We start from the raw sequence: 20,892 nt of genomic DNA, 5'->3' as shown, positions 1-20,892 counted from the left end.
TGATTTTTGTGCACATCCGTGAGAGTGGACCCCCCCCCCCCCCCCGTTGAAATAAAGAATAATATCTGCGGGGCACTCACCATCTGTGTGTGGTTGGGATAAAAAGTTTGTTCATTCAGGGGGAATTTCTCAGGGCCGAGGGAGCGGTACAGCTTAATCATTTGAGAAAACTGCAAGCAGAAATAAACAAGACAGGAAGACGTCATTATTCAAGGAGGACAAACAGAAACTTCTATAAGATTCATGCGTGTTAACGACTTTTAGGAGCAGAGGATATGGATCGTCTGAAACTCCAGGTTTGTTTGGTTTTTTTTGTTTATAAAATGTGGCCTGGTACAGTTAGACCCACCTGTTAGTGTGAGGGTTTGAACACCTGTTCTTCTAAAATCAATAATCCATTTGCTTACACCCCGAGGTAATACTTTCTTGGAGTTATTTATTCTTGAGGTGCTGGAATTTCCTTTCCAATAGATTTGTCTTCAGACCTGCTTCGGTTCATTGTTTTAAACGTGTCGCATTCAGCAGTTGGTTAACATATACAGCATGATAGGTGCCTTACTGGTGATCAACCACCTCATTTTTTAACTTGTGCTTTGTAGAATGAGTAACAGAACTGTAAATATATAGTGAAGAATGGCACCTTTAACAAAACTGTGCTGCATATTTCCTGCTTTAAACCTAAATTTAAGACCTCTTTCAAAGCCAAGCATCTACATACTTTTCACTGCAGTTTTGTAGCTTTTCTCAGCACAAAGTGACTAAAAACACGTGGTGGCCGAGGCCGCCCGCTCTGCTGGCCAGCTCAAATCACAGGTGTTGCAGCTCCATTTATTAGCACAAATAAATCAGTCGGAGGCAGCTGCCGAGGGAGGGACTTTGCGACACCTTTGTGTGGGTGAAAGTATAGCAAAGAGAGCCGTTACGGAGCGCTTACCACCCAGGGTTTGCTGCAGAAGTTGTATATGGAGAAGATGGAGTTGACGCTCGGGACGCCGCCAAAATGGAGGCCGATGACAAGATTCCTGAAGTCCTCACCGGGAATCATGCTGTAGGCGTGCTGGCGAATCAGAACAAAGTCTGGCTTGAAGGACCTGCAGCAGGACGGATATGGAAAAGGAACCATCAGACTGGGCCTGTTGTCAAGGTTAAGCATACAGTTAGGCTGTTGAGGGTTAGAGTAGCGAAGAATTCCAGGCAGCTTTGACTCAATAGGTAGAAGTAAAGCAAGGTTGGTGGTTCAATCCCGGGCTCCTTCTAGCCTGTGGTTGTGTTATACATGTCCTTAATGCCTACATAGTGTGGCTTGAGTGTTCAGAAAAAGCAGGAAGCAGCATACCTGGTCTGACTGATCAACATGAAATCTTTGCAAGCTTTTGCACCCAGACGTGCCAGACATCTACAGACTTTAGTGATTTCCTTTTCACCAAAAGTAAACTGTATCAAAAACTGTTGGACAAAAAAGTAATCATGGTATTTGATAAATATTCATCTAGTGTCGTTATAGGATCCAGTTTAGTTTGTCCAGTACTTCTCTTTATCTATACATCTACACATATACACGTATATGTGACTCTTTTGGCAGATCGTAACCATCCACCCACTCCTCCATGTAACAATCAACTTCCTGTTTAACACCTAACCTAACAGCACTGAGGGCAAACATCTCCAGCATAGTGTCTCCTTGCAGGCTGACAGCTCTGTTGGCACATTATTAACACACTATATCTGGACGCTGTGTTTACAGTCAGGCCCTCTGTTGTTCAGTGCATCGAGCTGATGGGGTAAAGTAATGCTCCTTGCAGCACCTAATCTTTTTGAACCATCTATCCAATTAACCCAGCCTAATCCTTCCTTTTTAGACACTTTTCTGGGATCAGAGCCAAGTGCCCCATCACCCACCTGAAAGCCTCTTTTAAACTAGCCCACATTTCATAGTAACAAGGAGAATTCAGTTTGACTTTTATTTATTTATTTACCTGGAAACTTTAAAGTTCTAAACAAATGTTCCTGCCAATTGCTACATTGATGTAAAAATTATTAGAGCCCGGCCACTATAAGACCAATATTTGCTCATTTGAAAACCTGACATGTTAGGGGATATTTTTTTTGGGACATGGGAAATAAACATTTGTTATGTGAATTTCTGAGTCCTTACTTTGGCAATGAAGATCTTGTTTTATTATGACAACGAGTTACGGATGAATAGTTTACGCTGTGCCGCACTCTGCTCAGAACATCAGGTTTTAGTGTTCTAACCATACGGGATGCTGCAGGGTGCCCTCTAGTGGACAAATTGTGCAACATCGACATTCATAACGACATTCATAAGGGTGTTTCTCCCGCCTGTTCTTTACTTTTTCCAATATTCATTAATTTACCAGCCGTTATAAAAGCCGATACAGACATACAGGCAAACAGCCAATTTATCAGCCCCGCCCATTAATTTGATCAGGCTCTAAAATTGATCTCAATCATACAGTGACGTCTGGCTTGCACACAAAGTGTCCATATTTAGTAAATTGGTCATGAGAGACTCACCGACCCATTTCCAGAACTTGGTGCATAATGACACTAATGTAAAATGACACATTGTATATACTTGTGAGATTCCAGTGGCTTTGAAACAAAGATTCGACACACTGAGACTGGTAAAATCCTCGCACTCATGTTTCCGTGGTTAGTACCAAATCTGACATGCTCCGACAGGAAGCATCAGCCCGCTGCAGGTGGAAACCAAGCTGATGAGAGCGGTGAGACTAAACCCAAACAAAGTTGTGGGATATAAAACCAAAACAATGAAAGACATTGAGGCAATATAAAGCTGATGGAAACTACAGAGTGGGAAAATTCTTTGTTGCTAAGGGAGACGCCTTTTGACACATTCCCCTTGTGACATATACTTAAACGTATTAAAACAGAACACAAAGGTACACAGCAAGCCACTGGATTACCTGCAGTTACAGACACAGGTGCGTGCAGTAGGTAGAGGGCTGAAATTACAGCAAGGCCCTCCAGCAGACTCTGTGGTCCTCAAGCGCTGCTCATGTTAGACTGCACAGAGAAGACTGGCAGGATGGCTGAGGAGTGATCTGTCCTCGGCGACAGAGCGACTACAGCTGTTCCTCCCTGCTGCTGCTGCGCTCGGCCGCAGTGGCAACAGACCAAAGGCTCTGCTATTTATACTGGATGGAGCTGTTTATTGAAGCCCAGAACCCGACCAGACTCGACTGCTTCCTAAACACGGGACGTGCTGTTCCAAGCAAACTCCATCCTGGTTACAACTGTGCACGAGCAGTTTAATCAAAGAACACCTTATTAGCCTCAAACAACCTACTTGATTACACTACTTGATTATAACAGAACGGGCAGACGCAGCGGTCGTTCAGCACAGTGGGATTTCACTGGGCTAGAGTTAATGACGGCAGGAGCAGCAGAGCATCACTGAAGTTTGTCACCCATTAACTTTGCTTTTGTGTGTCTTCACCTGGACTCATCCTGTTAAAGTACTGCTTCCTGCGAGCCACGGATTAACCCTGAAGCAGCACGTTTATGTTTTACGATGCGAATACCTCGGGCCCTGAGACTCACTGCTTCACAGGCGATATTCTAATGTGGCCTTTGAATAGGTTACAGTGCAATAAAAGGCTAATAAGAGGCTCAGATGGGGGAAGAGCACAGATATAGATTAGGAGGTGAGGACAGAAAGGATCCGTGTGGATTCATAAGGCCACAGATAAGACAGGATTTGTAAAGTAAGCCAGACAGGGACCGAGTGGGTGGTTCTGTGTGGCGCGTGCATGTTATTGCTACCTGTCTGTGCAGGTGCTCCTCCCACAGAATGATACGGTTAACTGTTGACTCTCATCTGGCTCTAGCTGTGGATGTGAGAGTTTGAGGTCTTCTCACTTTCTGTGTGTTCGCCTGGTATAGACTGGTGACTTGTCCAGTATCAACAGGTCACTCTTACAGTCACTTCACAAAAGCCCCCAGAACAGGGAGGTGTCACTGCACAACAGGAGCTGTGTGCAAATATGAGCTAAAGTATGTGCTGATTATAAGTCATAGAAAATGTTTGGGAGCTGCTACTCACATTATTTTAAGTCAACATCTCCATCTCATGACTCCTTGCTCGTGAATGCAGCCACTCCCAGTGACAAACCCACAGAGAAAAACTGCCTGACTCTGCAGTTTCCCCCAGCTTTGTGGATGAGTTTCAGCATCTGAATACTCACCCACATCTGAATTGAATATTTCGTTAAATGGTTACAGCTCTGATCTGAGTAAGATCCATCACACAACCCTTTAAACACAGGTCAACAGCTAGCTGGGGAACACGGGAACATTTGGTTGCTCCAACGGTAAAATATTTCCCCTTGAAACGGGTGACAGAAAATAGATCCAGATGAAGGGTGATTACTAATTTGTCACACAGACAGACTAACATCTCCAAAGTAATATTTGCTCTGCTTCGGTTTCATGAGTAACCCCCAAAAAACACAGCCAACGCTATGAGCTTGTGCTGTGTTTTCACTGCTCCAGTGAGAAAAGGTGCAAATTCTATAGGACAGAAAGAGTCATAGCACAAGGCAGGTAATCCTCAAAGCACAGATAAACATGTTTAAAACAGGACACTTTATAGTGGCTGTGAATACACATCGAGCCTGGCAGTTACGTAAGCCCATCATAAAATGTACCGCACAACGGCGCCAACAGGATGTTTTCATCAGCATTCTTGGAGCAGGAAAGTATTCAAAACTCAGGACAATATGCTGCCGTTTGGTCTCCAGATCCATTTATCATACAGAATCTCTGACCTTCTAATAGGTTCCAAAGGGATGTCTGAATTGTGGGGAACACTTGTTCTCGAAACGGTCCTGCGGCTGTTTCAAAAGCTGGTGAGGGCCTTATCTTCCACCATCAGTCTGTCTCTCATTGATAAGCATAATCGGGGTAGAACTCGGCGGGAATGCCACAAATGTCAAACAGTACATACCGAGGATCAGCACAGCGCTCGTACACAATGGTGCATTGTGCCGCGCTGGCTCCCTGTCATCAGAGGGAAATGCACCTTAGAGAAAGTCTGTGCTTTCCTGTTAGGAGGACGCACTCCAGAGCAAAAACTCTCAATCAGGCCACAATCGTTTTATGTGTATATATGGGGAACATTTCCTACTTCAAGACAACTACAGGACTGATGCTTTTCTTTACAACTTTTACATTTTTCATGAGGTATAGCTCTCTGTCACTTGACTTGACTGAACACACTAAGGCAGTTTTTCCTTAAGTCAATGGGAACCTAACACAGGGTGCTGGCTAAAAACCACTAATGCTACCAGTCATATTCAAAGTGTTAAGGCGAATGAGTGACCCAACCAAGAGCAGTAAATTTAGGTCGGAGTAATGAGCGATATCACAAACTAACCCCCTCCTATTACCAGTTTTAATTTGCTTTTTACATAAATAACTACATTTATATAAATCTGTGAATGTAAATAATTGTGAGTAATTTAAAACTGAATTTCAGTTTTTGTATCACTGCGGCCCACCTGCAGTACTTTTTGCGTCCCATCAGGGGGCACCGGTCCACACTTTGGAAACCACTGGAGCTGGCTTTTCTGTTTCCCTGGCGAGTACATTTTGTTTTTCGCTAGTTAAAATCAGCGTCACATTTAATCAGTGGACTGCAGGCGCATTGTTCTAACAAAACTAGCCAGCATTAGCTCAGAGGTCCCGACGTTTGCATCCTCATCAGAATATAGTCACGTTTGGTCATTATATAAAAAAATAAATAAATATATATAAAAATAATAATAATAATAGCCAAAACGCTAATCTAAAGGTTCAAAACAGCAGCGCGTAAGAGGTATCACAGCTGCTGTTCATCTTTTATATACAGTCTCAACCAGCACAGAGACGGCTCTGCGAGCCAATTAGCTCATAGCTGAAAAACACAGTTAGCTTAACATGTTAGAGATTGCATGATTTAAATAAGCTCTAAGTGATCAATACAATGAAACTAATTATTTTATAATAAAATGTATGTTCTGTGCAGAATTCTACCGTTTGGTGTCGCAGCGCTCGTTGGCGTCTGTAGCTGCAGGACATTTCAGAGGACCCACTGCACTCGAGTGCAGCACAGACAGAAAAGGTTCCTGAGTTTTAGAAAATCTATGTTCAACTAAAAACAGTTTGAAACAGCAGAAGCAAAAACGTGAACCTGAACACTGATGAGATTGAATAATTAATAAAGCCACTTTTATGAAGTTAAAACAATTGATTCAGTTTGCTGTTTTGGATTTTTACTAAGGACAGAACACATGACGCTACCATATCCAAAGGCTCTGAAGAACTCTTATTTCTCTCTGTGTCCCGTCTCTCCCTGTAGCCGAGCATCTTGTTGTGGTCCCCCAGTCTGACTCTAGGACTCCTTGTGGTTGCGGCCGTGGCTCCAGGCCTGGTGGCACCAGAGTGACCTGGCAGCATCTCAGATCCTGGGAAGTTGCTGTCAGGGCTGCCAGAGGTCTGGATTGTCTCCAGCTGAGCTCGCAATCCGAGGCTGATCTTGACACGACACTGAGGTCACACAGAAAACAACCCAAAAAAAGAAACGGGGCCCAGCAACAAAAAAATAAAACTTCACACGTGTGTTAAATCTAAACAGGAGTGGGAGTAACTTTAGCGTGCCGCAATTTTGAGAATGTTTAGTTGTTGAAGATTAGGAAAAAGAGTCCCACAGGAGGCAGATGTAATGAGGAAAAGGAGCTGCGAGAGGAACACAGCGCCAAATGACCTCTGGCAGGAGGGGAAATGAGCGTTGTTAGGAGTTTGAGTGAATTAGCGGGGCCATTTGTATTCATGGCTATATTACAAAAGCAGAGATGGTGGATCGGGCCTCACGGCCGCTGCATGCTTTCACTGCAGTCAAAAGAAACCACCCTCAGGCCTCCTAAAGCCACGTCTCAACTCAGCGTGTCTGTGAGCGGGATTTATTTGCTCGGTAACAAGATGAACCTGTTTGAGGTATTAAGTGTTCAGGCTGCTCTGGGCAGACAGTTCCTTCCCTGATTAAAATGGGTTTTTAAGGGGGTCAGCAGAAGGGGGGCGGGATGCTAAGGATTCTTTGCTAGCCAATGTGTGTGTGTGTGTGCGTGTGTGAACAGCCTCTGTGTGGTCTAAATTGTAAATTGTCACCTGAGGTAACCAAAGGCGGAGAGTCTTGTTATATGTGCAGAAGGGATTTGGAAAGCGGGGGTGGCCTTCTTTGGCGGGTAGCTCGCAGCATAGAAAATTAAATGAAAAGAGGGGGTAAAATAAAAAAAAGAAAGAAACAGGACAAGGATCTGCTAATGTAATCTGGCGGCCTCCCTCCCTCTGTCCATCTGTGGGGTTGAGAATGGGGAGGAATGTGACGAGCCAATTCAGCCATTTGAGACAGAGAGTGAAAAAAGCGCAGAATTAAAGAGAAGTCTGGATCTAATGTTGAAACCGATTCAGAGCATCACCTCCAGCCCTGACAGTTCGTCCAAAATTAGGTTTTTCATTGACAGAAAATGACAGAACTGCAATTTGGGCCCAAACGAGAACGTGATCATTTGTATGTATGTGTATTTACCCATGACTGCCCTCACCTGGGCTCTTGGTGACGAATAACAATAGCATATTTTACATCCTTTAAATAAGCTCATTTTAAATAGTGGAGTTATTGATCAGTTTGGGGTTTTTTTGTGTGAACTTGTGTTTATCTACAAAAAGATTCCACAGGACATTTTTAAGTAATATTAAAACGTAAGTCAGTCTGTTTTCTAGACCTCTGCATCACCACCTGAAGTCTGGTGTAATGGCCGCTGAACGGAGCAAAGTTTGACCAATCACAGCAATGAGGTGTGACCAGAAGCGACTTTCTGAAGAGTCACTTGGATGAGTGATGAAATGTTTCTCCCACTGAAAATGCTACGTCCGGATGATGGGATTTACTTATCTGGATGATTGAGCATGCATTGAGACATTGGCCCGGTACTGGTCCGTGAGTCGTTTATTTTGTTGTATTTATCCGCGACACTTTAATGGCCAGTCCGTGGTGCAAAAAAGGTTCGGGACCACTGTTTTAAAGGACTATATCCCTGAAAAAAAAACAAAAAAAACCAACGCTTATGGGTAAGAATAATGATTAATAGAAACGTGAACTTTTAGGTTGGTAGCCGGCAGCTGAATTCAGTTTTCTTACCCCTCCCAATTTGAGTACATAGTCCGTTTACCTTAGAGTCATGTGTCCATGTCTCTGGAGACTTTGTGAAAAGAGTCAGTGAGTCAGTGAAGCTCAATTCTGACCAAAGACAGCGATACTGAGGCGAGTTGTTGAGAATATCCAGAACCTTTCTTTTGGTAAGCGCTGCTGTTTTTGCTGCTGTTCGCCAGCGTTAGTGAAACTTTCTTTGAAGTGGGACACAGTGAATGAACTCTCATGTAATGTCAGCATGTAATCAAACTTCTCAGAGGGAAAGTGTGATTTTTAGGACACTTGAGCCCAACATTAGCTTAGAGGACAACCTTTTATCCAAATGCCCGTCTCGCCTCTTTGCTCGTGAAATAGCCACACCCTCTGGTAGCCTGCACAGGACAGCCAATCTCCAAAGAATTGCATTCCAACTTGGACTGACTGCAATCACTCCCAGACAGACTAGCAACGGTTTGCAGATAACTAATCACTCTAGGGATGTGTGATATGACCAAAATCTCACATCCTGATGAGACATTTATTTTGCCATGTCTGAGTCTGTGGTGGGGGCCGGTTTGCGGCATAACTTGCATAGTACAGTTTTCTGGTCCGTGTCAGACTTTTCATAACCAAACCATTGTCCATCCACCCATCTACATTAAAGGGACGGCTGTGGAGCGTGTGAGCAGCTTCAAGTTCCTGGGTGTCCACATCTCCGAGGATCTCACCTGGACGACCAACTGCTCCAAGCTGGTCGAGAAGGCTCACCAGCGCCTCTTCTTCCTGAGGACTCTGAGACATCCTGGTGAACTTAACTGCACTACTGTAAATGCTGTATAGACAATCATTCTGTAAAATAAGATGATTATAATTCTACAACTGTTTACAACTGTTTATAACTTGTTTTAATATTTATATCCTGTCCATAGCCTGTACATACTTATAGCAGATTCATAACAGACCTTCATACCGTGTACATTGTAACATACCCATAATAGACCCATATTTTGTACCCTCATATCTATAACAGACCCATTTCTGTAATATATCTATATATCTATGTTATTGCTAATATATATTTTGTAATATATCTATATTATGGCTAAAGCACTTCTAGATGGATGCAAACTACATTTCGTTGCCTTGTACTTGTGACGTGCAATGACAATAAAGTTGAATTCTATTCTATTCTATTCTCATTCCATGCTACAGAGGTAGCACCTCATTTAGGAATAAAGTCCTCGGTTTGTTTTGACTGGTCCTTCTGTTTGGAGCTACCTGGCTCTGCGTCATCTTCACTGGCCATGCTGGTATTCTCTGTGCCTGCATCCACGTGGTTACTATAACCGCCATTTATAGTTACTTCATGTTTTTATTTGAGGTAATTTGTTTGATGCATCTTCTGAAATTTGGTGTTTGAGAACAATGCATGTCATTTCAGTTTATTTTGAAAAATCTCAACACGATCTTCAGCTTTATTGTGAAAGGTTTATGTGGAAAATAAAGAAGCGGACAGCGGAGCCACACGCTGGGTTTACCGTCGTTGTTGCTAACGACAACACATAAAAACATTCGCTTGTCCAGCTGTAGTGTAATAAATAATAAATACATAAAAGAGAAATAGGGAACTTCAAGAAATGAATATAGCTGCTACAGTGACCATCAAACCATGAAAACATATTGCCGTAAACAGTTTATTTTGCAACACCACGAAACAAACGAAAGGGTATAATATGAAACGATAGATGTTTTCATATCCGATATATGTCGTTATATCGAACAGCCCTAACCCACTCCTTTATAAACACAGACAGATTGGTTGCAACATGTTGCCAATCTGCACCCACGAGGACAGCTCAGTTATAGTGCTACATTAAAGCGAGGTTGCTGAGCACCTGTGTCTTTTTGCAGCTAACATCACTAAGTATGGAGGAACTTCTGAATTGCTCTTTCTAATCTACGAGGTTCTGGTTGGACTCTGAATGTCGCTGCTATTCTGTCCATACAACTGCTGCTTTTGTCTGGCGCTAAGTGGGTTAATAATACTCACCATTTCATCATCTACTAAATGTATTTGCTGAACTTTATGTAAAAGGGCATTTGGAGTGGTTCACTTGTGAGATCTAGTGTTACTGTAAGTATCAGTGTCCTCGAGGGTACAATAATGTGTGCAGAAGTATTAATTAGATCCTCCAAGACTAGTAAAATATTTTTTTATAAAACTGTGATCCTCGCCACGATGACGGTTCAGTGTTGCATTACAGAGAACACGCCAACGCTTCTCAGTCCTCCACGTCCACTCTAATTGTACATTTATATTTTAAGCATCTGGCTCCAGCCCCAAACTACTTCCAGTGAGTGCAACAGTAAAACAAGCTCAATAAAATACTCAACCGCCAGCAGTTAACGTCCCCATAGCCCAATATTAATCACCACTAATGAATCATCTGCCTTTATTAACCACAGTCAGAGCTCTGTGAAGATGGCAGAGGAGAGGAACACTGCTCCCTGGCTTATCAAACTTTGGCTGCCGCGACCAGTGTTCCCACTTTGAGCCGAGCAGCCTGGCTGGAGGTTTTGGCAGCAGAGAGCAGAGAAGCCAAAGGGCTGACTACAGCAGAGCAGCAGGGAATAAAATGCCAGAACTACTGTACCTTGTGGTGTGTCACTCTGCTCTACTGTAGGCTGTACAGCTTGTGCCACGTTGCACGTTTTTCCTTTGCTGTCCATGCACAAATGCCAAGTTAGGCGAGGGTTCAAAGAACAAGAGAAATAAGGATAAAAAATAATGGAAGATAAATAAGTACAAAAATAAGTAAAGGAAGACGAGTGTGGTTTGCAAATGTTGATGTAGATGGAGCTTAATGTGCAAAATGAAGTTAGTGTGCAAAGTGTCTGATGTGCAAATTGCAGTTGAGGTAGGTCAGCTGTTCAGGAGTCTGACAGCAGGGGGGAAGAAGGAGCTGTTGAGTCGGGACGTTCTGGGTTTCACACTCCACACACACTCTGGAGGGCAGAAGTGTGAACAGTCCGTGTTGGGGGTGTGTGGGGTCTTTGAGGATGGAGGCGACGCTCCTCTGGACTCTGCGATGGTAGATGCTCTGCAGAGAGGGCAGCTGTGTGGTGTTCAGTGTCCAGGTGAGGTCCTCGCTGATGTGGATGCCCAGGTACCTAAAGCTGCTCACCCTCTCCACCTCACACTCCTGGACAAACAGCGGCTGGTGAGGCCTCTTCTTCTTCCTCATGTCCACAATCATCTCCTTTGTTTTATCAGTGTTGAGGGTTGTTGTCCTCACACCGTGACACCAGACCGGCATTCTTAACATTTCCTATGTTTAGGCAGGAAGTCCATAAAGCACCAAGACTAATCACGTGCATTTGTTGGACACTAAGGTTCAGTCGGCTAAATCACCAGGTTGGCGTCATCGCTTTCTTGCCAAATCTTGATCTTGGTTAAGGATCTTGTCAAAGCCAATGTGCATCTTATCCTGCTTTGCTTGTGCAGTGGCAAAAGTGTCGTGGAAAGTCTAAATAAACAGATTTTGAATCGCTTATGAAAATCTAACAGGGTGAAGATTTTCCATTCTTGCATTTACATGAGGATATGGAAAATTGAGATTTAATTCCCCAACTTCAAAGGTGCCTTTAGCTCCTTTTGTGATGTCACATTACACGGCATGTTATCATTTGCAGGTTTTTAATTGGCTAACATTTCTTCACAGTGTGCGTTATAGCGCCACCTGTCGCTCTGCCATGAACTTGAAATCACTTGAGATCATTTCTTGAGTTTTCGTGTTTCAAATCAAACTTGGAAAAATCCACATTTAAAAAAATACCCGTGTAAGTGTGGAAATAAGAAGCCTAAGAATCCCATTTGGCAGCAACAACTGCTGTCCTTGGATAACAGCAGGTCCTATAGCCAAGTGTGGCGTGCTGGAGTGAATGTGGTGCATACATAAGTAGACACATTGTGTTTTTATGTGTATCTAATGATAAGAATGAGGCTGGATTTTTGCAATAGCTACATTTATGCTTTCAGGCTTTAGGCCTAGTTCACATTTGTGTTGCCTTTTACAGCGAGCATCAGCTGAGACAACACTGCACTCAGTCAGCAGCAACCCACAAACCAGCTGCTGCAATCAGCAACCGTGCAAGAGCTACGAGACGCAGCTCTCCCAAAGAAAAGATCGCTATCCAAGAAGATGGGCATAAAACAAAGGTAAGACAGCTCCACAACAACCTCACACAAAAAGACGAGGTCCACGAAAAACCAACACCTCGGGTGAAAGCACACACTGACCTAAAGAAGTAGAATGGAACGACGCCTGTGCTGCTCTTCAAGATAACGTTGCTCGTCAGGAGGAATCCTGCATAACCAAAGTCCAAAAGGAGGAGAAGGAGAGAAACATTCTCTCTGAGAATTTCTGGATGAAGGGAATCAGTGAGATGGAAAAGCAAGAGAGGCAGAAAAAGACACAAAACTCTTCATCAGCAGGATCCAACAGCTTCAGGTGCGCAGCCTGAGCTGATCGTTTGATTTCACGATAATGTTCTGTTGGATCCCAAAAGCGGTTTCAGAATGTTTCAAACTTTAATGCAGAATCCTTAGTGATTTTTTTTTGTCAAACAGCTTGCACTTTAGAAAAGGAGCAGGAAGGAGAGGAGGAGAAGAAAGGAAGAGAAAGACTTGGGGGAGATGGAGGGAAGAGGAAAATGCAGAGGAAAGACAATGAAAGAGGGAGGAGGCACAGAGGAGTGTGGAGAAAGCAACTTTGATTCCTACAGTTTCCCCTCTCCACCTTCCTCCATCTGTCCCCTAACTCATCCCTCTCAGAAACTGCCTCTATCCTCCAGCACCAGCTCTCCCATTGCTCCACCACATCCAGAACACTGTGTGAAGGATTCAGGAGACAGCAAACCAGAATCCTACATCTCCTCCATTTTATCCCCATCACACCTTGATCCTTTATCCCCCAACCCTTTTTCCTTACACAATACCCTTTACCCTCCCTCCGTCCCTCCATTTTGCTTCACTGTTTCACTGTAAACAGTTATAAACAGCTGTAAATAACTCAATAAAATGTAATCAATTACATCTAAATCTACAGTGTTTTACTACTAGCTTGTTTTAGAGTCAACAAATGAATATGGATGGATGAGGTCATATGAACAAAAAGTGTGTGTTCATCACTCATGTTAAGATTTAAAATGCATCTCAGCACTGATATTTACTGCATTCCCAGTTGAAAGTATAAAGACAGTTGAAAGATTACATGACTGCCCTGCTAATCTCTAATCATACTCACCAGATGACAAACATTTTGTTTTCAGATACAGTCTCTTTTCCATGAAATATAACTAATATAAGATAAGATAAGATAAGATAAGATAACCTTTATTAGTCCCACACGTGGGAAATTTGTTTTGTCACAGCAGGAAGTGGACAGTGCAAAAGTTATGAAGCAAAAATTAGAATACAATAAGAATAAATACAGTACACAGCTGTACAGAATAGAATAAAATAATATACTATATACAGTAGAATAAAATAGAATAAAAATATACAATAAGATAAAAATAGAATACAAATACTATATACAACTGAGTAAAAATACAACGATGACAGAAAAGATTATTGCACTTAGTGTTATTGCACATGTGTGGATGTGTGTGTTTGTTCAGTTAAAGTCTTTGTTGTGGAGTCTGACAGCAGTGGGGAGGAAAGACCTGCGAAATCTCTCCGTCCCACACCGTGGGTGCCGCAGTCTCCCACTGAAGGAGCTGCTCAGTGCTGTCACAGTCTGCTGCATGGGGTGGGAGACGTTGTCCAACAGGGATGACAGGGATGATATAACCACACTTCAAATAGTAAACTACCAAATCAAACTTGAATCTCTTAAGAGATAAAAACAGATTAAAGAGCTGAAGAGCAAAATAAATCCATGTGTGAACTGATTAATATCTTTTATTTTCATGCACATGGATATATCAGGTCAGATTTGCCTTGTTATACCACATAAGCCCAACATGTAAAGTCCATCTTCTACAGCTTAGAGCGGACTGTGCAAAAACCTTGGGCTGTCCCTCTTTTTTCTATTTTGCAAAATGGGAAACAGGTGCAGAAATGTATTGAAATATGCACAAATCCACAGATTTGTACAATTCTAACAAGCTTGAAAGTCAATATTCGGCACCACATTTGGCTTGTCAAATTTTGTATCACAGCCTGGACTCTCTTAGGCTAGCTTTCTTTTTGTTTCTTTAAATCTTCTTTAAAGGCTTCAGGAATAGTTCTTCAGACTTCTTGAGGGTCATTCAAAGCTCTTCTTTGGAGTTTGCTCCGTTTTCGGTCAACACGATCCCACACTGCATTAATAATATTGAGGTCCCGGCTCTGGGGAGACGGGTCCTTGACTGATTCTGTTCCTCTGTGTCTTTTTCTATCCAGGTATGATTTTTCTGCACGGGCAGTGTGTTTAGAGCCATTATCATGCCACTGCCAATCACTCTTTCCTTAGTAAATCGACTTCCGTGGTGGATAGTACTTTCCTGCATTCATAATTGACAAAATTTCCAACACCACTCGCTGATATACAGCACCAAGCCATAACACAGCCTTCTCCGTATCTTAGTTTCCCTGTCAAGAAGTCATTCCTTAAGAATGGCTTCTTGAGTTACAAGAATAAGATTCAGAATAATAAATGATAAGCTAAGCCCAAATAATCTGGCAGTGAATGTCAGTGTTTGTGAGCGAGGCAGCAGTAACACCATCTGTAACCAATTTGGCTTCTCCACCATTACAGCAACATCATGAAAAATATTCAACCCCCACAATAACCTCAGTGTCAACTCTGACAACAGGTGGCATTGTAACAGCAGCACCATTCGCCTTCTCGGTCGGCAGTTATTCTCACTTGATTTGTAAAATGGTCAGACTTCTTCCCATAACTCCCCATACGCAAAAATATTTCGAGAGGAAAATTAATTTAATGAGATAACAAACATAGATGGTAACGCTGCTAATTAAAAATAAAACATCGATATTGTGTGTATAATACGCACATGTAATTGTTCTTTTTGGATGATTTTGCACAGTTTAGGTTACATTTAAGGATTCTCTTTTATTTTTAACACCGTACAGTTATTGCTACTATTTTATTTCATTTTTAAATTTTCTATAGCTACAGTATCACAACGATAGTTATTATTAATATCATTTTTGTTATTACTATCATTTTGTTTTGTCTCCTCCGAATCCCATTTTGCTCCACTGCTGCTAAATATTAGCTGGATGTTAGCAGCTAATAGGAAGTACCTACGCTTTGGTTTGTTTTGCTTAGGATTGGAAACAGTGCAGTCCAACTGCTGAAAGGTCCATTGGAAAAGTAACATTTTTAACTACCATCTAAAGTGCACTGCTTGGGTTCAGACCACTTCATTGGTTGTTCCAATGATTGCCTAAGAAAGACAAATGATTAGCCAATTAGTGCCATCCAAGCTAAAACCCAGGAAGAGTAATAACTGAAATTACTGGTACCCCCTCAGGTACCACTGCTGGTACCTATGTCAAAAGCCTAGGTGACTTCCTTCTGGAGTTATCGCAGTTACCACACTTATAGGAAACTTGACCTCTGACCTTGACCTTGAGGTTGAGGTCACTAAGATTCTGAGAGTTTTAGTACACACCTATTATGTCAACTTGAAAGTTCCACATTGCTTTGTTCTGAAGTTATTGCATTTTCAAAACGATGTGTCCGCATTGCCCGCCTACCCGCCAGGGAAACAAGGATACACTATCAGGCTTTTACAGCTAAGGCGTAAAACGGAAGAACAATAAGTAGACAGAGGTGTAATATCAACATGGCAATCATAGAACCGCCTACATGAGCAAAATATCTTAACTTAAAATTAAGTTGGATTTATCCTTGTATATGGGTCTCTAGAGGTTAGTTAAGACTAAGACTAAATCCTGTCCCATGTGGAAATGGTTTAGACTGGAGGCAACGTTATCTCACAGCATACATTTCATTTATGAAATTAATCATAATCCAGACCGACTCTTTTAGGAGCCCATTCTTGTGATTCTTGGAACAGGGTCGATAAAACAACAAAAATGGCCTTGACATCGAACAAAAACGTTTGGTCAAGAGCCATTCGTTGATCATTGTGTGCAAGTTTTCCTAAAATGTAACCAGTACTACAGGAAGAGAAGCCCTTCTTGCGAGCTAAAGAATGAAAAGTTTGCTAATATTTTCATTTTTGACCCAACTGCTCAGTACGTCACTAAAAACACCAAAGACGTGACTTGTGTGGAGTCCAAGCTTGTCACCATCATCAGCCCACAACAGCTGTACTGAAAGGTTTCATGAAGTAAAAGCAACATGAGGTCTACATGTTATTTAGAAACATTTATGCAAAAAACTAGTACAAGTAGATTAATAGCAACCGTCAGTTTTGCCCGAGTTCTAATTCGGTCACTTAGCTACAACTCCTGTGGGTTTAACGTGCATTTGCAGGGTGGAAAAACCTCACGGTGATGCTGTGAGAGCCAGAGATAAAAGAAAGCTCAAACGCACATGAAAACTGTGACCAAAGTGAAAAGATTAAACAGTTTTCCACTGTCACACAGATTTTCCTGCAAGGATAAAAATTAGTAAGCAAGCCGTTTTTAGTTTTTTCAAAGGCTAAATCGCATTAAAGCATTGATTTTATAGAGTCTCACTCATGCCGGGGGAGGGGTGTTGAAACACAGAGCCATGCTTAACAGCACTGAGAGAAAAGAAGTGTGCAGGCTCTCTGTGGCACAGTATATATTGGATGGCCCAGTGCCTCAAACGACTTCCCTTCGAGTGTCTTACCTGATCACTTTGGTGCCACCTTTATTGACCTGCATGTCCACCATACATCCCGAGTTAACGTAGGAAGCCAAGTTGATCTCTGAGAACTCTGCCTAGGAGTAACGAAGACAAGGCATGTCAAGATCATACAGCGACATGCACAAACATAGAGCATTTCACAGTCCCTTTGAATCAGTGTCTGCAAGCTGGAAGAAATGTGGACACTGCGTTAGACTGCATTCAAATTTGACTTTATGTTGTTTGTGAAAAGTACCAAAAATCAACAAGATAGTGCTACAACACACTCTTTCACCTCCATTTTACATTTCTGCACTCTCATGGAAATGAGCAAAATACAGAGTGACAAAGTGAGCTGGTGAGAGAAGGCTAATTGAGTTATTCCCAGTCAGTGGCCTCCTGGACAGTGAGGGCCTTGTGAAAGGCCGTAGCCTGGCTACCTAATGACTCAGTCAAACTTCCAGAAATACTCAGAACGAAAGGCGACAGTTGACTTCTGGGAATGGACTTTGTGCACGATTGGGAGGGATGATTCAAATGTCCTTGTACTGATTGTCACAACAGCCCATAAATCTATTCATGTTTACTGCTTTGGACCAAATTTCAGAGTAGAGTAAGAGTAATTCTATCAGATTGATAACCAAGTTACTGCAAAGGATTTCTCAAGGTTTCCTAAAAAAAATGAGCAAAATAGTAAGAAACTTTGTTGCAGCTAGACAGCAATGAGGAAATAGGAAATTACTCCAGTGTGTGCCAGAATACCATAACATCATTAATGGGTGTGCGCATACTTCTGACTGCACCATTCAGTGATGCTGGTCAGAGGTACATCAGACCTTCCTTTCCCCAAACAAGCTCCAACCATTAGAGAATGATCTCAGCACATATGCAGGCAAAGAAAAGCTCATAAAGAAACTCTTTGTAGACCAGAACTTACACAAAACCCAGGCAAACCTGCTAAAATGGGAAAACAACATCATATGTGCCTTTTGGATTAGAGCGTGGAGGTCACGTTCAGCATCATGCTCAGGTTTAGAAATCAATCAGGTCCAAATTTGTTTTTGCTAATATCTTATGTTTAAGGTGAAGCACGTCTAATAACCAACAGAAAAGGCTACACTTCAGAGGAGACGGGCTCCTAGAGTTGCAAATAATCAAAACCAGAAATTTTGAAAGCTGTAAAAAACTATATTTTATCATCTTCCTTCTTTTGTGGGAGTAAAAAGAAACGTGAGCTATACGTATAGCATAATACTGAAAGTAAATACTGAAATTAAAACTGCACAAAGGAAAAAGTTCCTTACTCAGTGGCTCTGGCCCTACTGTGCCTCTGATTCGCCCATCGCTCCTAAATCAATCTATTATCCTTCCTTGTGGGTGATTTATCAACCTAACCTTCTCAATACATCCCAGTAAGAGGGACTGTAGGACAGGCAAGGACTTCATAAAACTTTCAAATTAAAAGTCATGTGGCAAATGAACACTGATTTGTCTCAGTTTTATTGTCTTGTTTTGGAAGAGAAATTACCGAGGTCCAGACCTTGGTGACCTAATATCTGTGGTGGGGTCAGAATTTGGCATAAACAACATGAAAGCATGCCTTGTTTGCTCAGTCAACAGCTCAGGCTGCTGGTGGTGTAATGGTGTGGGAAATATTTTCTTGGCACACTTTGGGCCTCTTCCTACCAAGTCGGAATCGTTTCAATGCCACTGCTTATCTCAGTATTTTTGCTAATCATGCCATTCCCTCTATGACCACAGTATATCCATCTTCTGACTGCTGCTTAAAGCAGGACAATGCACCAGGTCACGATGCTCAGAACATCCTAAAGTGGTTTTATGAACACGACAAAGAGTTCAAAATAATAATTGTACTCAAATAACCATCACAGTCATCAGATCTCAATCCAATAGAGCAACCGTGAGTGGAACAGTAGATTTGAATCATGGGTGTGCAACAACTGTGTGATGGTATCATGTCCATATGGAGCAGCATCTCTGAAGGATGTTTCCAGCATCTTATTGAATCTCTGCCAACCCAAAAGTGGATCCAACCCAGTTTCTACTAAAGTTACTCCTGAGTGTATATCTACCTCTAACCATTAAACGAATGGTTATGAAGTTATGCTTAGACCTTTACTGTCAACTGTGGCACTCACCCATATGGCAAACTCCAGGACTTAAAATTCAACCACAAATTGTGGTTCAGCTCCACTTGGGCCTCATGTTCTCCCCAAGAATTCCCATATCCTCTAATTAAATAGTAAATGGACTAGTTCTTATGTAGTTTTTCTACTCTACGTGATCACTCGAAGCAAAGCACTCTGAGTGCACGACATGCTTCATTCATCCAATTCTCCGATGAATGCCTCAGAGTATCTTGAGGCATTGCCATTCAGTATCTCACCCAAAGGCACTTTGGCAAACAAACTGGAACAGCCAGAGACCAAAACACCAAACTTCCAGTACGTAGATAACTTTCTCTACCTCCTGAGCAAGTTTGTCAAAAAAATAAATTTCTGTTCTTTGCTAGCCAACATTAATACCTCTTTGTGTCGTGAATTACTCATGCTAACTAGGATTAGCTAAAAATTCTCCAGCTGTACCTTCTTGTACAAATACATCATATCCACTTAAAAAACACAACACACATTTACAGTCATTGGTGCCCCTACAGCTACTGTAGTCAGTTATAACGAGTTGAATTGCATTATACAGCAGAAACAATATGTCTGCGTAATATAACCAAAGCTACACCCTAAATATGCAGCTCCAGCCTGTTTGTCAGACCTCATTCCTCACTCTGAACATGCTCTCTGCTTTCCCTCAGAGGAGAGTCTGTCAAGCTGTGTCACTGTAAACTTCCATCTGCCGCAGGTACAGAACGCCCCTGGAGGGACACTAAACAGCAGTCGGTTGACCTCAGACACGAAACGCTGCCGTTTGGTAGTCGTCACATCAGTTTCAAGTATGAGACATGACACTCACGTAGTGGATTAAATGGGCCCTAAACAAGTAGCCTGCTCTCTGTGGAAAAGCAAAAAGTCAATCTGAAGTGACGTGGTCGACTCTCGAGCGCCACATTTCACAGGAAACACGGCTGCATTTCCTGGTGTGCTAATCCCAAGCCAGCTGTGGCTTGGCTGTGGCTCGGTGAGCAAAAATGAAATAATAACCAAGCGACCATTTCATAACCATTTCACAAAAGTGTCAAACGGAGAGCCAAGCGTTTGTTTGGTTCTCAGCTCTGCTTTAACTGCTGCATGATTACGCCACGAGGACGAGATACTGAAAACACTGCTTTTGGCTGGAGAGCCGGACCCAAAAAGCATATCAAAATGTAGCACACCTAATGGGCTACATCTGAAGCCTCTGTCAGTGCGCCCCAGGGTGGCTGTGGCTACAATGTAGCTGCCATCACCAGTGTGTGAATGTGTGTGTGAATGGGTGGATGACTGGTTGTGTAAAGCGCTTTGGGGTCCTTAGGGACTAGTAAAGCACTATACAAATACAGGCCATTTACCATTTGAAGATACTATTATTATTATTCTGAAAAAGAAAATTCTTCTTATTTTTACAATTCAAATGTTTCCCAAGGACACTCATGGGGTGAAAAACACCTTCCCACAGTGATATCTGGCCTTTGGAATAAATCCCAGAACACATGTACAGCACATGGCTAATGACATATGGCATTCAGCTAATCAAATACGTTTATGACTCGAGGGCTGACGGTCTAAATCATGGACTTGTTAGATGCAAGAAACCCTTTGCAGCTGGTCTGACAGATCTGCATTAAGGTATGTCACAGTTCACAGCTTG

The 20,892-nt window shown here is 42.3% G+C and overlaps 1 protein-coding gene across 1 annotated transcript in view; it reads right to left on the bottom strand.

The window, feature by feature from the left end:
• Positions 1-20,892, bottom strand: part of syn3 (synapsin III) — a 128,420-nt gene that overhangs the window by 69,037 nt on the left and 38,491 nt on the right. The window contains exons 4-6 of the mRNA XM_082511866.1: positions 17,074-17,165; positions 935-1,091; positions 81-170 (exon numbers count right to left, since the gene is read on the bottom strand). Of these exons, the coding sequence (XP_082367992.1) occupies positions 81-170; positions 935-1,091; positions 17,074-17,165 (339 nt within the window). The remainder of the gene's footprint in view (positions 1-80; positions 171-934; positions 1,092-17,073; positions 17,166-20,892) is intronic.

Source organism: Aulonocara stuartgranti (assembly GCF_965226115.1).
Source record: "Aulonocara stuartgranti genome assembly, chromosome: 17".
NCBI classification, from domain to species: domain Eukaryota; kingdom Metazoa; phylum Chordata; class Actinopteri; order Cichliformes; family Cichlidae; genus Aulonocara; species Aulonocara stuartgranti.
The sequence above is the reverse complement of the archived record's forward strand: the minus strand, read 5'-3'. Positions and strand labels throughout refer to the sequence as shown.